The following is a 26,266-nucleotide window of genomic DNA, read 5'->3' on the forward strand; positions in this document are numbered from 1 at the left end:
AGAGACAGAGCCAGTCGCAGCCGCAGCCGCCAAGTGCCAAGGCAACAACAGCAGCAACAACAACAACAACAACAGCAGCAACAGCAGCGCACAAGAAAGGCAAAAGCACAAGTACAAACACATACAAGCGCACACACACTCATACATACATTCACAGGCTGGCAGGCGGCGCACAGTGAAGCAGGTTCATAAGACGTGGTGCAAATTTGTAAGGCATTATGAAAACCAAATTATTTGAATGATGGTATATATTGCTAAATATAATTTAGTTAAAGCTGCAATTAAAGATCTACTCACGGTCAGCTTTCCTCGGGGATTTTTACCATTGAAACGAACATCTCTCTAAGTAGAGCGTTTACTGTTCTTAGCACAATTTATTTTATCCTTAATACCAAGTACCAAATAAAAAAAAATCATAATTATTTGAACTTATAAGTATAATTCAATCGTATTTATAATATTGACCGAAGACCCTCATTCAGCTTCGATTAAATCTATTTTAAATAAATTAACATCCCACGAAGAACACATTAATATAAAGTACACGCCAATATATTTTTTCTAACCAAACAATTTCAACAATAAACCACAGTCCAGCATACTGATTAGCTTAGATTTGCTGGCTTTGAACACGCACAACAACAACCATAGAAGCAACAGCTTTTACGGATCAACATCAAAGCAGCCCACAAGCTTCAGCTCAGAAAGAACGGACAGTTCGTTCCACTGTCAAAGAGTCGGCTTTTCGTGAGCTTCGTGTTCGACCAACGGTCATCGGGGCGAGACTTTCAATGTTCGTGAGCTGCTGTTGATAGCAACTGCATTTACGAGCGCATAAAGCTAAAACAAGCTTACACCGATATTAGCTCACTTAACATAAAACTGTTAAATTAACTTTGCATTGCGTGAAGTTAGTGGCAAACGCAGAGTTGAGAAGCGTTAAGTTAGCTGCGAAAGCAAACAGATAATTTATCGAGCACCGCCACATTATCTAACGAAAATACAAATTTAAAAATTCGAAAAAATAACTTGTCCTTTTTTGATTTTATGATACGCAGCTTAATAAGCTGAAAAGCACTCTTAAATTTATTATCAATATTTATTATCAAGCCATATACGCATTTACAGTATTTACAAGCAATATTAAACGTGTTATTATCAAAATAAATTGCAACATTTTGCTAATAATTGGATATTAGGGATTTATGTTTAATCTTATTGGCTAGCTAGCCGTATTTTTTTGGTTTTTAAATGATTTAACGTTCCAAATGCACAATATTTAAATATTAGTTAGCTTATCACAAAATAAAAAAGGAATTGCTGTACATTAAAAACTGGCTAGTGCTGAATTTCTTGCTTCAAAACATCCAATTATCAAATTTCCCGCGACGTGTTTGTTGTCTGTTTAGAAAAATAAATATTTAGCCATTAATTAGAAAATAATTATAAATATGCATGGTCACTACAACTACATATCTACAGATATATGTTAGAAGTGTCTAAAGTTGCAATGTTTCGCTTTTGATATGAATTGTTTAATTGACTTGATGATATGATGGCAATTACTAAACAAAAAAAAACAAAAAACCGAGATTGAAACATTTAAATTTAATTATTTATTTGGATTACTTAATGTTTAGGCATCTTCATCGAACATTATTATTTATTTATATGTGTTTGTATATCTTTCTTTTAGTATTTATAGTACATGTTTCATCATAACTTTAATACATCATAAAAATAATCATAATCATATGAACAAAACAAACTGTAATTGGGGATATGCTTATGCTAAAGCGCAGCTCATTTTAAAAAATCACACAATGCCCACAAAGTTTTCAGAATATTGTAAAAATACTTATCAAAAAATAGATGTAGATGTACATATATATATACTCGTATCTGAACTGAAACAGTTACTGCATGCAATTTATACCAAATTTTGGAGTTGTAAAACAAAATGGCAAAATTATCAAAAAATAACATAATTATACAGTTTTACATATGCATATAATGTATATAGAGGATATATGATTAAAAGGCAGCTCGCTAAAAACTGGCTGGGATTGAACTTCAATTTCGACTGATAAGTACAAGTTGCGTTTTATGCGCTTCAATGTTGGGATTGTCTCGGATACAGTTTGACAAGCATTGGAATGTAAAAACGATAATTAAATGTTCCATATAGATTTCTATTTGGAATGGAAAAACAAAACATAGATTAAAGCTAGCTAAAAATGGATTTTAACTACAGAAATCTCTAAAGCAAACGCACACAGCTAAGCGGGGCCAACAAAAACAACAATCAGGGTGCAGGCACGACAATGAGGGCAGATCTTGGTTTGAATTCCGATTTTCGGAACTCCAAGCTGCTTCAAACTTGCGTCACGCACTGCGCATATTTATCCAGTTCGCCGCGCAGCACCTTCACCCGCTCCGTCTCCTCGCGCAGCATACGCACCAACTCCTCAATGGTCCGCTGCTGCTTCAACACGATCGCCTCCAGCTTATCCACACGACCCTCCAGCTGTTGCACCCGCGGCAAAGACTCTGCCGCGACCTGATGATGATTGTTGAGCAGCGTTGTCGCCGGACTCTCATTGACGCTGACATTGTTGCTCCTCTCCAGCTGCGTGCTGCTACTGGCACTGGATGTTTTCACCAGCGGCGAAACGCTGCGATTGCGTATCGATAAACTGTTAGGGCGTGCCGCGCGTGACTCCTCATCGCTGCTGGCAGCCGGAGCGGCTATTGGCGCTGCTGTGGCTGACGTCTTTGTCGCTGACATGCTCTTGGACATGACGGCATCGTGGCTGTTGTTGCTGCTGGTCAAAATGCTTGTGCTGTTGTTGTTGCTGCTGCTGCTGCTGCTGCTGTTGACTGCCTCCACCTTCTGGCTGCTGCTGCTGGTGCTGCTCTCCACGAACATGGACTGCTGCATGATGCTGGAGGAAGTCACCGCACTCGATTGCACTTTCGTTGCAGTCGCACTGCTGCTGGTTATAGAGTTGCTGCTGCTGCTGATTGCGCTGGTGGTCACCACGCTGGTTGTTGCTGTCGCCTGCTCGGCGGCAAACAGCTTTGAAGTGCGCTCGGCTACGGAGATGGCACCGCCGCGTGGCTCAACATTGGGCGAGGTCTTTTTGCGTGTCACCTGCGACGCTTTCAGCTCCTCCATCCAGGGCGCCTTTTTCTTCTCCCATTCACGTGGCTTTGGCTTGGCCAACTGTGGCTCCTCGCCAGTCGAATTGTCATCGGATGAGCCCGTCGCCGCCTGCTTGCCAGCAGGGCCACCATCTTCACTTAGCTCGCTGGCACTGCTGGCCATGCCGCTGCCATTGACATACACCGAATTGTTGTTGCTCTCGCCCAGCAGATTTATGGCCGCCGAGGGCGGGCGACGTTTGGGCGCTTTGACGCGACCGGCGCGCATATCTTGCAGTATGGAGCCGCGCTCGACACGATCAAAGTCCGTATCCTCAACGGCTATGGTAGCGGCGCGTCTCATGACAACATTGCCAGCCGCGCCCGACTCGGGCAGCTGTCCGCCAGCTAATTTACTGCCAGCCAAGCCATCGGAGACGTCGTGCGACACGGCGCTAGTTAGTTTGCTCTCCGCGCTCTTCTTCTTCATGCCCGCACCCAAAATGTTGCCTGGAAATGCAATCGAAAACAGTGTCAATTAATTGGATTATACTTGTTGTGGAATCAAGCAAATGAAATAAGTCAAAAAGAATGCAAACTTATTAAAATTAAACAGTTTCGAGCTCCAACTGGATCGGCTTAAACTCGTTTTGCAGCCTTGCTTCTATTAATTCTTCTAAGTCTGCGACTTCTCCCATGACTTCTTCTGCGACACTTGATTCATCTTTTACTTTTACTACTACTACTTAATCTTATACTTCATCTACGACTTCTATTTCAAAAGTTATTTATACCTTATTCTTACAAATATTATATTCACTACTATCTCTTGACATTTAATACTTTCGCTAAGATATCCTCTTGCGTTACTTCTACGAATTATTCTACTAATGCTAATATGACATCTACTTTTCCTTCAACGACTTAAATTCTTATTTCTTCCAAAGCGTATACGGCCTCTACTATACTCAATAGTTTACTACTTCTTTGTCTTCTTAGTACTTCCAGTAATCATTTGCCTTTCTCTACTTCTACTACAATCTACCATATCGTTTACTACTTTTTCAGCGACTTCTAGTGCCATTGCTCTTATTACCTTTTTCATAATCTACGGCTTCTGCTCACAATATTTAGTTTACAACTTGCATTAAGATTTCCTTTCTACTTAAAGTTCTTGATTACTACCTATACTAAGTCTATCCCTTCCCATTGTCTGTGCATCTCGCGGTCCTTACTATGGTATATAATTTATTCAATTCTTGTACTCGAAATCCTTCTCACTTGACCACCAACAACTACTTTGCAGAAGAAGTTCAAGTTTGGGAATAACGCGGAAACTCTAGAATATTTATCGAGAACTCCCAACTGAAGCCTTGCATTTGCCGCACTTTTTGCCGTAGCGACTCCTCTTTGACTTATTTCATTTCTATCGAATTCACAACCTACCTGAGACACTGCCCGTGGGCGTCTTCTTGAGCGGCACACTGGGCTTTTTGCCCACCACAGGGGGTGTGGGTGACTTGATCTTCTCATCCATATTGTCCAGGCTCTTGCGCAGCTCCGCGTACGCAGAAGCTGAAGTGTTGTTGCTGCTGCTGCTGCTGCTGTTGCTTGTGGCTGTTGTTGTTGTTGTTATGATCGTGTTGCCTTGCTGCTTGCCACCGCCGGGCAGCTTGCTCAGATCGAGGTTCTTATTCTCCAGCGACTTGCGCTGGGCGGCCACAGTGCCAATGGGCAGGCCCGTTTCGCTGAGTATATCATTTAGCGAATCGCGCGATCCGAAGCTCTCCTTGCGTCCCGAACCAGACGAATTGCTGCTGCTGCCCGTCTTCTTGATGTATACCTTCGATGTGGTTGAAGCGCTGTTCTGCTGATGCTGCTGCTGCTGCAGCTGCTGTTGCTGCTGCGTCACCGTCGTGGTGGCTGTATTGCTGCTGCTGCTGCTGCTGTTGGAGTTCGTTGTGGTCATGTGGCTCGTGTTGCTTATCTTGCGCTGTGATTGCTGCGTGGTGGTGACTGCTGCTGGCTCGTTAATGGGCGCGACTGCAAAAGGGCAGAAAAGAGTGAAGATCATTTTAGACAATGAAGTTTCTGTTCTCATCATCGCTGAATGTGGGCTGCATTTTTGGCCACCCAACCACAACAATCAGCGCCACTTCAAGACGCGTCCAGTCCAGACGAGTTAACTTCAGCTGGGTTTATTATTAAAGATGAGCACGTCGATACGAGCTTCGGCGTGACTAACGCTCAGAATGGCAACAGCCAAACGACTACCGCAACAGCTGAGCGACAATGCAAACCAAACAGCCAAACGGGTTTCGCTGCTCAACTGTTGCCAAATGTCAATAAATTAACGCGAATGTCAAACAAAGCGCTAGCGTAGGAGCGCATGCAAACGCAAATTCACACAACATACTACAAATGACCAGCTAGAGATGGGCGCGTGGCACGCACACATAGATACACATAGGATAAGAAGTACTTGTTTTTAGCAACTACTACGAATATATACAAAATAAATTAATCAATTAATCTGTCCCAATAGTTAATCTAATGATTTTTTTTCTTGCTAAATGCTAACTAATCTAACGGATTTGAAACAGTCTAAAAAATGTAACAAAAATCTGTCTTCTTAGATGAGATTCCTATAAAAAAAAAACTAATATATAATATTATTTAAAAGGCTTTATGATTAAGCTCTTTTAAATACTTGTGACGTATTTCTAATATATTTTTTTGTTTTTATTTGTTTTTTATTTTTATTATTTTTAATGGTTAATTTATTTTCTAAAAAAAGTAAACACTTTTGCTGCTATTATTCAAAAAATATAATTTAATTGGCTTTTTGTTAACTTTTCGCCCTTACGCTCTCAAAATAAAATATTAACTTGCTCGACTATTGCCGCCTTATGCCACTGGCTCTGGACATATGCAATAAGTGGTTTGCACTAAAACGTCTTGTGTATTTTGATTGTGCGTGTCACGACACGCGCTCATCTCTACTACAGAGCGACAAATAGCAAATAGGCAAACGCGAGTCGCATACATAAATAAACGGCAATAAATGTTGATGATGGCAACAGAAATCAAAGCAAACGCTGATTGAGTAACGCTTAAATGTGTAAAGGTCAAGCAAAACAAAACAAAACAAATCAACAATAGCAACAGCAACAACAATAACAAATGGACAACTAACAGAGGCAACAAAAAAATAACCATAGAATAGACAGCTTGGCGCAGAGCCGTTGATAATTGTAAATGGCAAAGACGAATGCGCCAACGACTTTCACTGTGCACTGTGCAAATGACAAACAGACACAAACAACAACAACACCAAACAACAACCACACCAAACAGCAACAACAGCAGCAGCAGCAGCAAAAAGTTGTGCGCGAATCGGAATTTAATATTTGTGATTTTTTACTTATATTTTATTTTTAAGTATTAAGTAATTGAGTGTTGTCATTGTGTTAGTGTTGATTTTGTTATTGTTGTTGTTGCTGTTGCCAGCGGCAAAACGAAGAGCGCGCACTCACACATACACACATACACACACACACATACACGCACACAAGCAAAACGAAAGACTTAGGCAACAAACTTGGCTGCCTGCTTTGATTTAATGATGACTGCGTTTCATTTCAACTTTTTACAGGCTAATCATCAATCTCACACAAACACACACGCACGCACACACACACACACACACACACGCGTGTATATATAATTATATGCTTTAATTTTCAAAGCGACAACTCGCAAGCCGCACATTTGCCAATTAGTTAAACTCAGTGGTTTTAGGCCATGTGGCAAATGCAATTGCAGAAAGTAGCGAAACCCGCAAGAACGGTAATTGTAGCACACGCACCAGCTAAGCCAAAGAAAGGAAAGAACAACAACAGTCAGCCAAGAAAAAGCTGCGCAAAATAAATAATAAAAAAATCAAACGAAGAAAAAACTTGCCGCACCAAAAAGAAATATAATTCAATAACGTAAATGGTCAAGAAATCAAAACGTACTGAGCCAAAAAGGTAAACAAAAATGCTGGCAAAGGTACAACAAGCGCAGCCAGAGAGAGAGAGAGAGAGAGCGCGTTCCAATGCGAGAGCGCAAGGGAGCGAGTGCTGCTCTCTGGCAACATTGTTGATAAGACGAAGCTAAAACAATAAGACAGAGGACGGCGGGCGGGGAGCGGGCAGCGGGCAGCGGGCAGCGGCTCGCCTGTTGCTGCCAACAAGTGAAGCGCGCGTTTTGTTGTGGGGCTCGTCTCTGATAATCGCCGCTAATGTGCGCCCATAATGAAGTTCATAACAGGCAATGCCTATGATCATTATGATATCCAATGATTATGAGCTAAGAGCGCCAGCCAGGCGAGGCATGAGAAAAGATCAAAAGAGAGAGCGAGAGAGAGAGAGAGACAAAGAGCACGACACCAATTTGGAACAAAAGCCGCAACAAAAACAATAAGAAGCACAGCAGAAAAAAACCAGTTACAACAACTGATGTTTTAATATTGTGCTGCCTGAGTTGTTGTTGTTGTTGTTGCTGCTGCTTTTGCTGTTGTTTTTGCTTTTGTGGTTGTTGCTGTTGTTGCTGGCGAAGGTGGTTTTGCGTTCTTGTTGTTTTTGCTTTTGGAACTGCGACGTTGACAAAAGCTAATGGCAAAGCAAAAGCAAAAATAAAAAAATTGTGATTTATATACGAGTATCGCAAGTAGACGCAACGAATGCTGAATACACTACAATTAACTGGATAATATATATTTGCTTTATAAAGTTGTATTCTTGTAGCTAAAAGCTTAGCAAGAGATTGTTTTAATAATAAATCAAACAAATTAAAGCCAATGTGAAACTGAGACGAATTCAGAATTAATCACCTAGCTAGTTAAGTAAGCAACTAAATATTATTAATATTATTTAAATTTTATTTTTCAATTTTCAACTTCGCTAAATGAGACAATCATCAAATATTTATCTCAGAAAATACTCTCAATTAATTGTTTTAATATTGTATTTTAAGTTGAAAAGTTTTTGCAATGGATCAAAAATATAGAAAAACATTAACTGTAAAAATCAAAGGAATGCATGAATACATAAGATATGGCAAACTGATGAAGGGTACAAATTGAAAGCTGATTCAAAAATGTTGCAAGTCGCTCAACGTACACAAAATACCCGAAATGTGCAGGCTAAGCAAAGCTATCAAGTAATCAATATATGCAAGTAGCTTGATATGATAAAAATGTTATTATTTAAAGGGCAACCGCAAAGTATGCAACATGGATCGGGTTAAGTATATATTTAAATATTTATAAACAAAATGCCAAACACCCAGCTAATTAGGCAACTATGTTAAGCAACGTTCGCGCGTTTAAAACAGCGCCAGAAACGCCAAGTCTACAAAATGCTTAACAGACAATACAATTGTTAAGCAAATAAAAATAAGATAAAATGCAACAATAAGAAAAGCAAAAGAAAAAAAAAAAAAACAAGTTTAGCCATGCAAATTGACAACTAAAAGCGAAAACAAACACGGCAAACCGCAATCGAAATGGCAAAGGAAAATGACGCCAAACAGCTTTGGCTGAGATTTTCCGAGACTTTGATTTTTTGCCAGGCGCAGACGGGGCTTCATTTTTTTGAAGAGCATTGCCGGCGCCAAAGCCAAAGAAAGCCAGATAAAGCTAGATAAATAATAATAATAATGAAAATGGAAAATAAATCATAGAAATTATGTGCATGGCCAAAAGAGCCAAGCAATTTTCCATTTCACATCTAAAACGCCTCGGGACGGAGAAAGGAAAATGAAAACTAAAAACTGAAAACTGAAAACTGGCCAAAAACGAAAAGAAAAACTCTTGAAGCTGCGCCGCCGACACTGGAAAAACTCGTTTACATACAAATCGTCGTGATAAAGCTGGCCATACGAGCGCCCAAGAACTCGAAAGAGCCGCCGCGTTGCGGTCCCGGAGCCGCTGCCGCTGTCGCACCGCCGCGTGCTCGTGCCCGGGGCCGTGGAGGGGGCACAGGCGCTGCCGGAACGTCGGTGCAGTTTGTGTAAGTGTGTGTGTGTGTGTGCGTTTGGAGTGTGTGGAGTGGTATCGTGTAGCAGAGTGTAGTTGTTGCCGTTGTTGTCGTTGCAATGAAGTTTGTTTTTTATTACACACGAAAAAGATAGAAGAGGAGTAGAAGAAAAAGAAGGAGAAAAGTGTAGAGGAAAATTACACAGAGACAGCGACATCAAGTCATATACATATACGTATAAACACGATAAAAAAAGAAAAGAAATATTAAAAAAAAAAAAAAACATACCCACAAAATCTTGAATTACTCGTAGAGCAAGAAAATAGACATAAGAGCGATAGTGAAACGTAAACAAAATGCTAATAAATGTCGTTCAACAAAATTCAAGTAATAATAAACAAAAAAAAAAACAGATATATATAATTCGTTAACTTGATGTTGTATGCAGCGATTTGTTTAATGTTTAAGAAATGACTCGCGTCGTGAATTGAATGTCTGTGCATTTGTGAAGTGCATCTGAAGTGAGGTGAAGTGTTGTGTGATTATTCGAGTGGGGCAAAGAAATGTCCGAATTTGGGCTCGAGAGTTTTTAGAGGAAGAAGCGGAAGTACTCGATCCACAGATAAGTGCATAGACATCATGTCATTTCTATATGTATGCACAATCGTAAGACTGACAAACTATAAACCCCAGGCATAGGTGCACATGCCTTATCAATGGAAGCAGCAAAGTTGATAAGGCTGCGATTTTGCGCTCTATTATAACTACATATACTTGTGTACATATAACTAAACCACCTGGTCAAGTAAGGAATATAAACTGGGGTAGGGGTATTCAAGTTGCTTGTACTGCTTACTTTTTAGCAGGCGTATTGCATTGTTTCCTATGTTAGATGTGTATTTATATACGAGGTTCTCTTACGTGTTAGATAACTCTTAATATTTTGATAAACATTTGAAAAATAAATAAATATATGAAAAAGAGTGAAAGAAAACCCCCTACTCTTAACTATAATAATTTATAAGAAAGTTCTAGTTTAATATCCCGCTTAACATGTGGACAATTGTAAGCTCTTTATACGCCTTGACATATTAAAATAAGATATAGAACCAATGGCAAATTGTTATCAGACATTGATAAAGATGCCCATGCATATGTATGTAGGCAATAATTACAATTACAATGTTTTTTTTTGCAATCAAAAATCATTTATGTCCAAGTTTCGACGTAACTTTCAAATTTAAATAGTTCTGCAGTATTAATTATTCGATATTTAAATGATTTTAAACCTTTTAATAGGTCGAGTAACTTTATAACTACAACCATTTTAATAGAAAACTATAAAAGTTTTGATTCATTTGAGTGGTTTAATATAATTCTTGGTAGACTTGGTCACACACAATCTTATCAAAATGATAAAGAAGCTTCCGAGCACGATTGGTGTTTAAATTTGACACTCTAGGCACCAACTCGACGAGTGTTTTTCTTTTTTAAATTTTTTAATTAATTCAATTAGCGAGGCGAAACATTTATTGACTTTAGACAAGGCGGATTGCGGCCGGCGGGCTGCGACGATTTCACATTGCAACGCAGAGGCTGAGAGGAAAAGGGGGAAATCGCATCCAATTAGACGCAAAACACGAAGATGCGACGATGCAGTTGATAGCTAATGACGGCAAATGATGCGCGATGCAGTTGACAGACCAAATCAAAACACATGGAGAAATTCAAATGAGGCATGGCATGATAATTCTTGTTGTTGTTTTTGTTAGTGCTGCACTCACCTTCGGAGGGTGCCAAGAGCTTGACAAAATTATCCGGAAACACGCCCACTTTGCCGTGCAGCTCGCCCTTCCACCAGCCCTTGTCCGGCAGCTCCATGCTGATGACACTGATAATGTCATCCACCTTCAATTCCAGCTCATCCTCGTTCTGCGGCGCATAGGGAAACTCTACGCGACAAAAGTCGCGCTGCGGTTTCGGTGGTAACGTGGGCGCTGCCGCCGCCGCCGCTGCCGCCGCAGCCACCGCTGCTGCATTCACAGTGGATGCCGTGGCTCTGCTTTTCGATTGCTGCTTCGCTGTGCTTGTATTTGTGGCAGGTGCAGCTGCTGCCGTTGCAGATACTGAAGGAGCAGCTGTTGCAGTTGCTGCTGCTGCTGCTGCTGTCGCGCCCGCTGCTGCTCCTCCTGTTGTTGTTGCTGCTGCTGCTGCTATGTTGGCAGCTTTGGCTGTTAGCGCCGATGTCGTGACCGTTGCACCAATCGTTGGCGGCCGCTTGGAGGCCAGAATCGGCGATGGTTCGATATGTTGCACAAAATTTGAGGGAAATACGCCAACTTTGCTGCGCAAACGTCCGCGCCACCAGCCTTCCTCGACCTAAATGAGAGCGAAATGCCACAAAAAATAACGAAAAAAAAAAAAAAAATTGAATATTCGCTTTCAGTTTGTGTTATTGGGTTGCGTCAAAACTTATTGGCAAAGAGGTTAAATGGGGGTTGTGGGCACTCAGTGTGCTGTGTGTATATATATATATTGGTGTGTGTGTGTGTGTACATACCTCCCCTAGGAATTCAATGACATCACCCACGGCCAGCGTCAGTTCGTCGTCGTTGACTTGTGTGTAACTGTAGATGACTTTACAGCGGCGATTCGATGTCGCTGATTTCTCCCTGAGAGCAATAAAAAAAAAACAAATGAAAAGAAAAGAGAGACAAAGAGTGCAAAAATTATATTACACATATGCAAAGAGAGAAATTGCAAATATTAGTTTCAGTCTAAATGACATTAGCTGCGATTGGAATAAAGAATATGTTTGTGCAGACCAAATAAAAGCTTTAAGGCAACTGCTTGAAGAGTGACATGCGTATTTGAGCTTTGGATTAAGATGAAATGCTTTTAAGTATTTATTCTTATTTGATATTATCAAACCTTTCTGGTTCAAGCTTTATTAAGATTAAAAGCTAGCATAGCTTTCAATTGTATAGACAAGAAAAAAGGTGTATAGAAAAGTTTGTATCTCAATTAAAGCTTTCAAAGCATTTACTTAAAAGCACCTAGTTTGAGTTAAATCTAACATTTGACTTAAAGCTCCAAAAAAGGTTTAAGAGTGCTTTAAAAGCATATAATATGTAAGCTTTCCGTTTTTGATATATACAAAATATTAAACATACAAATATTATTTTGAAATCAAAATTAAGATAACAATATAAAGAAAAAACAGCTTATGGAATTCATGCAAAATTAAATATCACTCTTAAAGCAAAGCCCTTGGCATGTATATAATTTATAAACTAATGAATTTACTTAAAAATAGTTTGTCAAAATTGTAATTAACTAAAACTGAAGTGATTAACTTTTTGTTTGAAATGTATATCTGAAAACTATTTAAGTTTTCACTAAAAAAAGGTTTCTTTTTATAATTTCCTCTCACTAATTTTCAGCCAATGTCATTTGTCTGTTGTCTGCTATGCAGATTGCGTCACCAACCTGAGCTGCACCACAGCACTGTCATCGCTGTGGTTGCCATTGCTGCTTGGCTCCAGTACGCGCACAAAATTATCCGGAAACATGCCCGTTACGCCGGTGGCCTTCAGTGTGCCCTGCCACCAGCCGCCGGGCATCTGTTTGATGCGATGTATGATGGCACCCTTGTGCAGATCCAGTTCATCTGGTTCCTTCGCAGCGTACTCGTACTCGACAACAGCGCAGATTGCTGGTGAGAGTGAAAGAGAGTGAAAGAGAGAGAGAGAGAGAGATATGTTCGGTTAGTAAGCCAATGGGGTAACCTTATATGGGACACGCGCATTTATAATGGCAATGTCCAAGTGCAAATATTTACTATTGCGCAATTCTCTAGTCTATTTCCCAGATGCCCGCTCCCGCTCCCGCTTCCGTAGTCGCCCTCTTTGCTAATGTGTCTGTCGTCTATCGGTTTGCTACGTGACACATTTTTGTTGATTTTTTGTTTATTTTTTAAATGCCTAAAAAAGTAAAAGTTACATGACGCGCTCTTTGTCTCCATGTTTGGAGCTACACACGAAACGGGAAAGATAATACATAATAATAAACAACGCGATTCGTGGGCATCAGTCAACTAGGCGTTAAAATTGGGTTAACGAATACTGTTGGCAGTGACTGTGCCCATGTCAATTGAATTAGTTAAGCGCCGAATTGTGATATGCCTTTTGATACATATTCCTTTTGCTATTGTTCACAGTTGTTATCAGCTAGATTTGTTGACAATTAAAGTGTTGTCATAAACTTTTGCTAGATGTACACATATTTTTTTAGATAGGCATTTGCAATGATGAGTAATTGTTGATAATTATCGACGGTAATTCCAGGGATATATACATTTTTTCTAGCTAACAAAATCCTTGACATTTGTTTTAATTATAATAAGCATTTTGAATATATTCTATGCTTTTTGCATATTCCATCTGATTCGGGTCTGAAGACTTTTCAATTACTGTAAAACTCTTTTCTGTACTACTAATTAAATATGTAAGCTTCAATTTTCAGCACATGTAGCGCACTTGTCAGTCATCATAGCCGACGACCATTTTCAGCCTCAACGCAGACCAGAAACCCCAAAACAATAAGTCATGACGCATAATGACAACAATGCCATGGGCAACAATTCAAAAAGATATATATATTTATATATATATATATATATATAGTACGTTACGATATAACATAACAATAACACGCAAATAACAATATCAAGAGCAATACCGGTACCATAATCACATATAAGCGACACTTGGCCCGCTCGCCTTCGGATCAATTTAAATAGCAACAACAACAAATCCAAACTTATTTTTTATTGGAGGTTGCTGCCCCCACACGATTGACTCACTTTTTTCATCATTTTTTATGAGTTTATTTTTTATATAGAGATGTCTGTTGTGGCTGTTTGAGACGCAAAAAGAAACAAAAATGGACACATTTATTAGATTCAATTCGCAAGAGCGGATGGAGGAAAGGACTAGACGCACACTTTAGTTAAGCTAAGTGCATTAGAACATTGAAATTATTGGAATAACAGGAAAGAAAATGGAATACCCTATAAATGCGAAGTTAGGTGAATATTGCTGCTTGATGAACCTATACTAAGAAACATCGCCTGATATTCGAAATGAATCACATTCATAGCCAGAACATGTCTCCCTTATCTCAATCATGTATCTCAAGATTTTATGGATGCAGTTGCATTATTAACATTAACTAAGCACTGTGGTGGTTATATTTCTCCCTCTGTCCCTCATTCAGTTGGAGCACTCTGCCTGCATAGAACTAAGAACTTAGGGTATGCGAGCAAATAAATTCCTATAATACGTGATGTTGTTGCAAGCACTTTATATGGGTCAATAGTGTTGGGGCCTCTTTTATGGCCGGACGATCATAAGGCTAATAAATGACGTGTGCGACAATGTCGAGGATGTGAAGTGGGTGGGGGAACTGAAATCGACGTCTGTTTAGAGCCTTCGAGTGTAAGCCATTTAGCAATGTGTAATAACTGATGCAGACCGACTCTAATGGCATCGATAATGAACAATTAAGACGGATCGTTAAGAGACATGTGCGATGCGAAATGCTTTTAATTTGACGAGAAGCGAACAGTAGTCAGCAGCGGACGAGGCGATGGCGAGGGGCGAGGGAAGTGGACCACCAACGTTGAAGTAGCTGCCAAATCCAATCTAAAGCAGCTTTGTGTGGCGCACATAATAATTTCACTTTATTTGCAGAAGACGACAGCATTAAAAGTTGCCCAAGACTGTCAAGAAAGAGAGAGAGAGAGAGAGAGAGAGAGAGAGAGGGAAAGAGAGAGAGAGAGAGAGAGAGAGAGAGAGAGAGAGCGACAGAGAGGGAGGGAAACGAGCCAAAGACTGGTAGAGAGAAGTGGCAAAAGTGCTGCCAAGCAACGTTCAAGTCGCTGCCGATTTGTAACTGGGCCAACACGGCCGTATTTCAGTTACAGTTTAACCCCACGCGACAGAGCCATGAGCCGAGAGGCAAAGCCAAGCAAAGCGTCAGCCAAATGAACCTTTAATGTGCTTATTTGTTGTTGTCTTTTGATACCCTGTAAAATGTTTGGGCAAGTCCATAGCAAAAATTTGCAAATGTTTGGCAACATGCAAAAACAGACTAAGATCTATTAGCTATAATCTTGAGGAGCACGAAAAGCTTACTCCCTTGCCTGGCTTTCAGTTCTAATTAGACTTTATACAACACTTGTTGTTCAGTAAAATTCTTTAAATTTCAATTGCTTAAAAACTTTAATAAAACTTCCGAAACAGCTTCGCGAATTATTCTATATTATTATCAAATTTTATGTTTTAAATGCCTTGAATTTATAAAAACTATTTATGAAAACATATTTTCCATAAACAATTTGATAGGACCTTATCAAATTGAACTTTATACATTAAAACATTTTTTTTATTTAAAATATTATTTTTTCAATTTAGAAAAGTACAAATCCACATCCTGTAAAGTGTACTAAATTAAAGTAAATAGACTTGACAGTGTACATTTTCGAGCTGTGTACAGGGCATTTTCTAGTCGTGCACTCGCATTTCTCATTTATTGTTATTTATTTGAACGTTTTTCTTTCCTTTCTTTTGGCCAAACACATCGCATCTGAATGTGCGCTTTAATAAACCTACAGACAGCGACCGCAAAGCTCAAGCCAGCTAACAACTACAAATACAATTGCACTACACACACTGGCACACACACTGGCACACACACACACACAGGCACACACACACATGCACAAGTATAGTGTAGAATGGGAAGCATGCAGAGACGACCGACTGACTGCCAGCAAAAGGCAAAGCGTTCGTTGTGAAATGAGGCGCGCCAGCTAAATGCTGAGAAATGGTGAAAAGTTGCAGCATTAAGTGGTGAAAACTACCACCACAACAACAACAAAAACTGCAACAACAACAAGAGCAACGGCAACCGCTGAAAAATGAGGCGACGACCGTGGTGCGCGGTGTCGTGTGAAAAATCCGTCAAGTTCCGGACTGGAAAATCGTGCAAATGTGTCAAAATTGAAGAAAACGACAAACTTGTATTCTTGCACTCTTGACCGCCAGGGGGCGTTTGTGTGCGGCGGTGGGCGTTTCCCAATGCCTGAGCTGTGCCTAAAAAGCTGATCCAATGTCAAAGTCGCACAAACTCAATTTGCCATAAAAATATGTAAATTACATATGAAAACTATATCCAAGTGCCTTGAAAGCGGTTTGGAAAAGTTAACACGACTTGTTTGTACTCTATAAAATTCGGATAGAGTGTAGCAAAAGATATGATATTAATATGAACAGCTGCCAAAGAAAATGGAACTTAAAAGATCTTTAAAAATATACATACATATATAATTATTATTATTATAACGCGAACCTATTGACATTGTTATAAGGGTATTTGTAACAGGACGAAGCATCTCCCGCTTAATGCATATATATTCGTGGTCAGCATCCATAGCCGAGTTGATCTAGACGTCTGTCCGTTTGTCTGCCCGTCGAACCGTATGTAAGAGCGCGTCGATCTCAAAACCTATAAAAGCTACAGATTTGAATGAATGTCGGTCCTCCTGGTGCCCGCACAGTTCGCCTTGGTTTCAGATAATCGAGAACTTTTCCCTTTTCCAAGCAAGCGATAAGACTGGATATCGAAATCTCGTGTTTTGAGCAAATATTTTTGATTTTAAGAGCAAGACTTACCCAACTTGACATGTTCGCTAGCGCAAACTGCATTTGGTGTTGGTAGAAGAAGGTTCAGGGTATCCGCTATTCGGACATCCTGACTAGAGCACTCCAACTTGTGTGTGCTTAATAATATGCCGAACAACTAACCTAGCCTAAAATGACTTTCGGCTAAGACATGCGCACATCCTGAGATTTAAACCCATCTAATTACACGCACATTGAAAGTTTATGCTTGACTTGTGGGATAAAGGCATATAACTTCCAGCCCCAAAAACAATCTGAAAGATTTGTGAGTAGCCAGATTTTTTAAGCAGATGATTAATAGGTTTCTCAACCTTTGCATTCTTCAGCTATGATAGCTGCGTCTTTACTATCAATCTTTCCTTTTCCTCAGCTTTGCTCAATGAGCTCTTCTATTGAAATGTTGGCTACAGTTCCGCTAAATTAACACACTCTTAGCCAGCTTATAGACGGATTTTTTTTTTGGATCGTTAATAAAGCTACGCATAGAAATGAATCAATTTGCGGAGCACATGAAAAAGCGCAGCCGGTTGCAACAGGCGGATATTACGAGGGGCCTGCGGGGCTAACCGGTTCTTGTGGCTCTTGGCAAGGTGCGGTCCGGTCGGCAGCACCTTTCCAAGCAAACACCTCGCGTAGGTGTGTGTGTGTGTGTGTGTCTGAAGATAATCCCCCAACCCACCTTCACACACCCTCGTCTGCACTTAAAGAAACACATGCTAATTGGCTTAACAATCAGTTTTTTGGCTGGCTTTGAATTTGGTTTTTTTTTTTTTTTTTTGTTTGGGCCATGAACCGTAAATGTTAAATTGCCTTTGCGTGCGTTTTTAACACACTTAAAAGAAGCCAAAGTATAGAGGTACAGGGGCTGCGGAGGCGTGGCTGGCAGCCATAAATCTATATACATACTACTTCTGAGCAGGGGGTGGAATCTGGCCAAGGCTTGGTTTATATGTCTGCACTTAAGAGTTACATGCTTGAAAATTGTTTACACAACTAGGTCAGGGGGTGTACCATAAAAAAAGAGTTAGGAATAAAAATGAAATTAAGTTCAAGCAGGCTGAAACGGGCATTGCTTAAGAAACATAATAAAAAGTTGAAATTAGTTCAATGTTGAGTAATTAAGTGAGACAGAAGTCAGACTGCAATAAAAATGTAGTCAAGAAAAAGAGTAAATGGGCTAAGGTTAAAGTATTATTTAGTTAATTTTGGTTACATTTCATTTAGATGCATTTGTTTAAGCTTGGAGTTTATGTATCCGAATCGGCAGACTTCACTTGAAGCCAAGCCTCTTTATCGTAAGGTTTCTTTAAGCCTGTCAAATAGTTTTGAGGTCGATTTGAATATGTCATAGAACTTAGCGCAACAAATAGATCGATCGATCAGAAGTGTGTGACTCAAGGCTCATGAATTCCCACAACTATATACATATGATATATAGGTGAAATTTACTAATTTAAAAAGTAAGTTACCAAATGTAGACCTTAGAAAACAATTTTCCATATTATATATAACAATAAGATGCAAACACCAAGATTGTATCTTAAGCTGACATTATCTATCAGACTCCATTCATCAGACTCTGCTATCGACTCTACATTTTAATGGCATTGTCTTCAGTCCGTTGCTATAACCACTTGAGAATTATAAGTAGCGAAAATTTAGCTAATACCAAGACCATTTTGTCACATATAAACATATTCATATACATATACTCCGTTTGAACACATCCTGCAGAGACGGGCCTTTTTCCTGCGTTGTCCTTGAACCTAGTCACATTCATGACCTTGACTTTTGCTTTACATGGCATGTAACGGTAATTGGTAAAGTTCATGGCCAGGGTCACAATTGAGAGCGCAAATGTTGCGTGCTAACTGACAAATAAACCAAAAGCAAACAACAACAACGAAGAAGAGCAATTGCCGAAGTTCGAATACACTTGCAAATATGCCAGATAAGATAATGGATGATCAAATATATAAATTAAACATGTGTAGCTTATAGAATAATCGACTATACAAATTGATGAAAACTAAATAACTTTCTTATTGAGCTAACGCTCTAATTTGAGATTTATCGGTAGAAATCCGGAATTTCAATTTATGTTCTTTACTAAAATCCGAACCTTAAGCCAAACAAATTGGACAGAAAAAGAGCTTTGCTATGAAACATACACAAGTATATAAAATATATATAAAATATATTTATTATTTATACATATACAACACCCAAGAGTTGATTACAAGTTTTGTTCAAGGCGTTACAAATTCTCTGATCAGAGAACTAAGCCCCGTGTTAGTGTATATTTAGTCGGGGTACTCCAAATAGTTTTTCAGTGTGTAATGTATTTCAATTATAAGCTTTAATATTGATTTAGCTATCGCAATGCATGAATCACGGCGCCGAGACAATGTAATCCAACTGATAAATGCCAAAAATGTTGCTGCCACGTAATATGAAGTACGTGAGAGAGAAAGATAGAGACAGAGAGAGAGAGAGAGAGAGAGAGAGAGGGTGTGTGAGTGTAGCCTTATCGGAATTGATTCGTGTGTTTGTATCATTCAGCTTGATTAAGTAATTGTTGCTTTGGTGTCATTGTCACACGTGTGATTTGTCATGACCACGCCCACAGCTGCATTCAAGCCGCCAGTACGCCTACGCCGCCCCCTCTCCCTCGGCATTTTCATTGCCAAGGCCAGCGACATTGTGCGCTGCAAATGGAAAACGCGCTCGCTTGATTTATGCGTGTCCCGGGCTTAATTAAAAAAGACTTTACGATGGAAAGTGTTTAGCCACAAGACAAAACGACTATTTATATACACTCACATCACTCACGGCCAATTGAGAATTATTGGTTGGTTGGCATGCTGGCGGGGAGCGGTGGACGGGGGGCGGGTACTTGAATGTACCCATCACGGGGTCAGCTGCCATTAAGCGGCTTTTACTGATTACATTTTCCTAATGGCGCCTCGAGCAACACACTTTTCCATTTCCCTCGGAACAATTGCACTTGGCATTCCATCAGCTTTTTAATGAAGTTTTATGTTTAGTTATTTATAGACATAATTAGTTAAGAGATTGCATGTTCAATGCAAAAAAAGGTTTATACACAAGAGAAAATTTCCCTCTCTTCTAAGTCAAAGGCGAATAGAAATAAAAACTATTTTACTATTTTACCTGTGCTTATTCTAGCCGGCAGTAAGCTTTTCCTAATTGCCAAGTTTAATTATCCAAATAAAGCATATTCCATTTAATTTTGTTAAGTGGGAAAACTAATCAATATGCTAAATGCTTAATAAGCTTATCGTAAATATGCACACATTTATTTTATCATGAACTACTTTCTGTTTGTTTGCCAATTTGCCATTTTTCAGCAAACTTTTTTAATAATAAACAAGTTATATTATTTATTTTATGCAATTTATAATTGCAAAACTTTGTCCACCTATTGAAATGATCTCAAATGTGTGACTCTTAAAGAGAGGCAGGGTAGAGAATATTTTTTATCTTTTTCAAATTCTCTATTCGTTCTCTATTGCCAGATACATATATAATGAGAAAAGTGGAGCACTCGAGTGCTTCCATCCATCTGTCAATAATTGAGTAACCCAAATGCCGCTCGACTCAACTCTAGCCAAATGAATTTGTTTGAAAAACACTGGAAAATTCTGGGAATTGAAATTGTATAAAGAACAGTAACTTTTCACTTATTGAGTTGCAATTGCGACAGTCGAGCGCCATTGAAGGGGGGCTTGTGGACGCGACGAAGACGAAGACGAGGCCTTGAGTTCAGTTGCCGCTTATCAGTTCAATGATATGCCGATGTGTGTGTGAGTGTGTGTGTGAGTGTGTGTGTGTGTTTTGTATTTATATGGCTTGGCAGACGCTTGCCCGCATTTCTTGCTGTTTGCGGCCAGAGTTAATGACGCCTAAACCCAATCGGCTGATAAAGAGCATAAAACGTGCGGCCGAGAAACTGAGGCCCAATCAAGCAGGCAGCATTTATATATATGCATGCATATATATATATATGTATATATGTATATATACACACACATGCACACATATATGCTTACATGATGTATGTTTGCCTAAGCAGCGCAAATATTTACTAAACTTGGCATAGTTTTTCATTTTGTATACCCTTTGCACATTGAAATTGAGCTGAAGCGGGCATATTGGTTTTATGCACATCTATGTTACAGGCAGCAGGAGGCATAAGGTACTTTTAATCAGGAACAGACTTGGAATGTCGGCTCTCTCTTTTTCTATTTAGCTTCTCTTTTATCTAGATTTTCTATACAAAACGTAAATAAACAAAATTTGAAATTCCAAACTTTTACAAGCCTTGTGGTGTCATATTTAATCAATTAACATTTTATGACGTTCGCATAATAAAGACAAATGTTATTGAATAATGTAATTCTCTACGATATGCGACTGAGAAAACAAAGACAAAAGGAAGCTTCTCCGAGCCCATAAAGTATACATATTCTTGATAAGGTCAACGTTCCTTCGAAGAGCCTTCCGCCTTGATATGTACACACTTTTGTATGCCATATTCAAGCGCTTAAAATTGCATAAAGATCGAACAATAAACACCGAAGTTAACCAAATAAAGTGTAATGCAATGAAAAGACGAAGCCCACTCCCACCCCACTCCTACTTCTAACGTGCGCTTGTGTGTATACATGTGTGTGTGTATTTCTGTATAGAAGAAAAATACAATATTTGCAAAGACAGCTTGGCGCTGAGCTTAGGGTATCTCCCAGTCGATCACTCACTCTCAAAAGGCGAGAAGAATTTCACTCGTTTTTTTTTTCTCAGTGTCAGTCGAAACTTGAGCAACAAAAGTTTTGTATTTAAGGCATCCAAACTCGATATGTTTCCATATAAATATGTTCAAGCAAAAAAAAACGAGAGAGAAAGAAGCAGAAGAAAAAAACTGTACGCTCTGATAAGTCGAGTAGCCAAAACTGGCGATAAGATAACCGAGCGCAGAGCAAACTGAATGCCGGCACATTTCAGCTAGTTCCACGGTGAGTAATTCAAAGATTCATGAGCTGACTCAAATGTCCAAAGCCGGGTGCAAATTGAATGCATTCACAGTTATTTGCATGCGGCTGATTGTTCATTTGGGCCCGGGCCTGGGCTAATAAATTCGCATAATTTTGAAGCAATGCGCAGTTTTCGCACTTGGCGTGACAAAACCCAGTGTGGATCTGATGAATCATTCGCTCGACTGCGACTGCGACTGCGACTGCGAATGTGAATGTGAATGTGAATACTCTTGGCGGAGACAGTCAAGAAGTCGTAGGCAAATGAAAGGAAGTCGGCTCTTGGGCTTGGCCATGGCTTAAGCCATTGGCAATGGCTAACGACCCACGCAGAGCTGAGGGAAATGAAGAGAAAAGCACTTGCCACGCCCACAAGGCGCAGGGCTTGCCACAAGCAATTTATCAAATGCCAATTGGCCCAGCTGATAAGCGACTCGTATTAAAATAAAGATTGCACGAAATGATTACCTCAAAGAAGAGAAACAAATGCGCTACAGTCGAGCCAGCTCGACTGGCAGTTACCCTGTACTTGTAGCCAAACAGTTAAGCATATATGTTCAGATTTTCTCTTTCTTTACTTCTCTATGCCACACGAAGTAATATTCGTTCGTGAATAACTTTTCAGATTTATAAAATTAAACTGAATTATTGTTGATCTGTTTGTACTATATATACTATAGCTCTTAAAATCTTCGAAATTTGTAAGGAATAAAATAAATGTGATCTTTTTAAGCTAAACAATAAGCTAGACAAAAACTGTGCAGTCTTTTGTTATTATAAACGCCGTAATATGATCCCGAAAAAAAAAATCGATTTTAATTGAATTCGTAAAATTGCGAGGTTATCGATAACCTAATTTGAACCATTTACAGATATCGATATTAATCGAAATTGTTAGGAGTTATCGATAGCTTAATTTAAACTTTCTGAAAGGTAGCTGACAATTTATATGCCCCAATTAGCCACCTCCATATTGCTGTTGGAATTATATATAGTTTAATTTGTACCTTGTAAGAAGAAGATATTTATCTGACCTCTAGCTTTTATCCACCAGAAATCGAAAATCGATATTTATCGAATTCGGAGAAATGGCTTGCAGTTATCGATCATTTGATTTAAGCTTTGTAAGAAGCATATTATAGTTTAGTTTACATGATCAATTGTGTGCCTCTAGTTCTTAAAGTCTCTGAGGTGAGATGAGCTCGACTTTTACTGGAGATCAAGAATATATCTGCTATATAATATACCTTTTTCAAATTTTTTCAATTTCCATGCGCATTAAGTTACCCAAAAAAAAATAAATAAACGAAGCAACAACTATTGTGTGTGTTCGGGCATTTCCTGTTGGTCATCATCAGCGCATTTATGGCCTGCTGCTGTTTCGCTTTTGTATTTGAAAGATTTTTCACTTTTAGTTTTCAAATGGAATCACTTAAAAAGCAACAACAAACGGAAGAAAGCTGCGGCGTCTTTTGTTCAGAATGCAAATGCGGCCCAGACAAAACCATTCGACGACGAGCTCCATTGTGTGCCTCGAATTGCTCATCAAAAGAAATCATCAGCGGAGCAGATTAAAGATACACTTGAACAGGCGGCAGGGGAGTGAGAAGCGGTGCTGAAATGAATATATGTATGTATGCAACCAATCTGTTACATTATCAGCTACATCAGCAACAACAACAAACACTCGAGCAATCTTGAGGTTGACAAAGAAAGCAAACCCATGATTTATTAGTATTGCACGCTCGACGGCATTTAGTCTCGCCTTATCAGTGCAGTGCCATAGACTGACTGTACATGCTTATAGATAGTTATAGTCAATAACCGTTAGCTGCGACTCTTCCTGTTTTCTTCCTTATCGTAGGCTAGCAAATGCGGGTCGAAAAAGAATGCTGGCAACTTTGAAAGTATCAGAGTTTATAAGCAGAAATATGCCTCATACTTTTGTTTGTTTTTTGTTAAAATGTTTTCTCAAATATGAGATAAGTAAGATCTAATTTTAAAGAAATAAAATGAAAAGCTTTTTGGTAAGTTTATTTTCTCTTTCGACAAACTCAAACTTGTTCTTCAATTCGCACTTTTTTCCTACACATTCAAATATAAAATATCACGATCTAATAAATCTCGATAAGTGGATCTATTATATTATATTCTAATATAAGATATTTGTGTATTCATGTCTTATAAAACCGGCCAAACTCTGCGATACTCACTTTATGCAACATTTTCGTAAGATTTACCCACATTTCCGGACCTTCATGGGAAATGTTCTGTTCGTTTTTTCTTAGCTTTACGCATAATTTCTGGCTTAACGCTCTCAAATGTGTATTTTTGTGAAACTTACCAACTCTACATGACTTTGGCAATTATGCAACACACTTTTTTACCTGCTTCTATTTCCATTACTGTTCTACAAATGTAAATCTTTTGTCTTAACTATTCACATTATGTTTCCCAGCAAATCCCGCACGATTCGCAGCCAAAACAAAAGCACAAAAAATAACGCTCTTAACTCTTTGCCGCATGAAATCATCGTCAACAAATTCCTATTTGTTAAAAAAAAAAAAAAAACAAAAAAAAAACTGTAAAACCGGTCTCAGAACTTTTTATTTTGCTTATTTGACTTGCGAAAATCTTAAGCTTTGCCTTGCGTACATTAACATTAGCTTTAAGTACCGCAATATTTAGTTGCAGCAACAGCAACAACACCAACAACAAGCACAAACTTGTTGTCTTAATGTCCTTGTGCAACAACAACTGCAACAAATACAACTCTAGAACGCCCACCCTGAGACACACCCAACAATGCGAATGTGAGCGCAAAACGCAGAGCGCAAAAGGCATAGATAAACGGCAAAGATGGACCCACCCTAAAAACGTAGCCAGCAGCAGCAGCAGAAGAAGAAGAAGAAGAAGAAGCAGCAGCAGCAGCGACAACAACAACAAAAGTGCAGCAAGGCACGAATTTCATAGTTTTGTTATTTCGTGTTCGCTGTTCTGCTTCTTCTTTGTGTTCAGCATACTCACTTTTGTCCATGTTGTTGCCGTTGTTGTCGTTTTGCCAGGAAGCAATTGCGTCGCAGTCGCGTCGCAGCAGCAGCAGCAGCAGCAGCGGCAGCAGTGGTCGTCGCCGTCGCCGTCGTCGTCAGCGGCAGCAGTTCAATGGACGGCTGCGTGTCCGTGTCTTTCTGGCCAACAACAACACGCGCTGTCGTCGACGACTTTTCCTGTGCCGCCCCCGGTGTATAAAGGTATGAATCACGCGCGTTGTTCTGCTTACACACACACACACACATGCACGAGTCGCACAGACAGACACGCTTATAAATTGTTTTTTTTTTTTTTTTTGGTTTTTTTTTTTTAAGAAATACTCGGAATTAAAACGCTTTTTGCGTGTTTTATTTTGACCCTATTCGCAGCTGAAGAACCAGAATGGGAATTAATTAAAATATATATACATAACAACAAAATATATAGCATAAAACAAAAGCAGCGGCGGCAGAGTTTTCAAGAGTCGCGCACAAAATGCAAAGGCAAACGCAGCAGCAGCAGCAACAACAAAAAACGTTTATAACGGCGCACTTAACAAATTCACGTCACGTCGCCACTTGTATGTATGCACATATGTATGTATGTGTATATGTATTTATTTGTTGTTGCAACAAAAAGAACAACTACAACTACAACTCCTGGGCCTGGGCCTGGCCTAAAGCTGCTCGCTGTCTCAGTCAACAGAACGTTTACACTATAGCCGCTATTCTTCTTCTTCTTCTTCTTGTTTGCATTGCCGCAGCCACTTTCGTATGCACTTTTCGCCTGCGTTTTATTTACTTTGCTTTGTTATTGATTTTCGCCATCTCACACCTAAAAGCACACGCACACACGCATACGCATATGCAGATATGTAGATGCCAACGCTGGCCAAACACTTAAGATTACCGATTTTCACAAATAAATAAATAGCTCAATCCGTTTGCATGCAATTCAAACTGGCCAACACTTTTTGTTTGTTAAAACAAGCATTGAGCTAGCGACAATACACGAAAACAATGCCAATTGACCGCGAAAGGAACTCAGTTTACCGCACCATCAGCCGCTCGACTAAAGTGCGCGCAGAGAACTGCGTGCAGTGTGACCAGTATGACCGTTTTAATGCAGCTACAAAATACTCATTTTAATAAAAAAAAATACTAAAAATTGAATAATAGTACCAATGCTGCAACAAACAAAGTATGACTGGTATTTAAGTACCGATCATCAATAAAAATATATATATTAAGATATAAATGTGTGCACTATT

General features: G+C 39.3%; 1 protein-coding gene across 6 annotated transcripts; it reads right to left on the reverse strand.

The window, feature by feature from the left end:
• Positions 1-1,127: 1,127 nt before the first annotated feature.
• cindr (CIN85 and CD2AP related) lies at positions 1,128-26,092 on the reverse strand. Of its 6 annotated transcripts, none has more exons than XM_032439664.2 (9): positions 25,906-26,092; positions 24,994-25,385; positions 12,657-12,882; positions 11,728-11,839; positions 10,952-11,546; positions 9,044-9,175; positions 4,591-5,187; positions 2,394-3,654; positions 1,128-1,401 (listed from the first exon to the last, which is right to left on the reverse strand). In XM_032439664.2, exons 2-9 carry the CDS (start codon positions 25,001-25,003, stop codon positions 1,359-1,361), a joined length of 2,976 nt encoding a protein of 991 aa, XP_032295555.2. In that variant the 5' UTR covers positions 25,004-25,385; positions 25,906-26,092; the 3' UTR covers positions 1,128-1,358. The 6 variants fall into 6 exon arrangements, with proteins under 6 accessions (XP_032295555.2, XP_070062820.1, XP_070062821.1 ...); XM_070206719.1 differs by having other exon boundaries at positions 25,798-26,092; XM_070206720.1 differs by lacking the exon at positions 9,044-9,175 and having other exon boundaries at positions 1,135-1,401; positions 25,798-26,092.
• Positions 26,093-26,266: the final 174 nt, after the last annotated feature.

The sequence above is a fragment of the Drosophila virilis genome, chromosome 2, assembly GCF_030788295.1.
Source record: "Drosophila virilis strain 15010-1051.87 chromosome 2, Dvir_AGI_RSII-ME, whole genome shotgun sequence".
NCBI lineage: Eukaryota > Metazoa > Arthropoda > Insecta > Diptera > Drosophilidae > Drosophila > Drosophila virilis.

Bases quoted from the DNA above. Each gene is read 5' to 3' on its own strand.
- cindr (XM_032439664.2), bottom strand. The intron at 11,547-11,727 runs GTATGTACACAC...GCTCTCATTTAG, and splicing joins TCATTGAATTCCTAGGGGAG to GTCGAGGAAGGCTGGTGGCG. The intron at 9,176-10,951 runs GTGAGTGCAGCA...ACGTTCCGGCAG, and splicing joins GCTCTTGGCACCCTCCGAAG to CGCCTGTGCCCCCTCCACGG.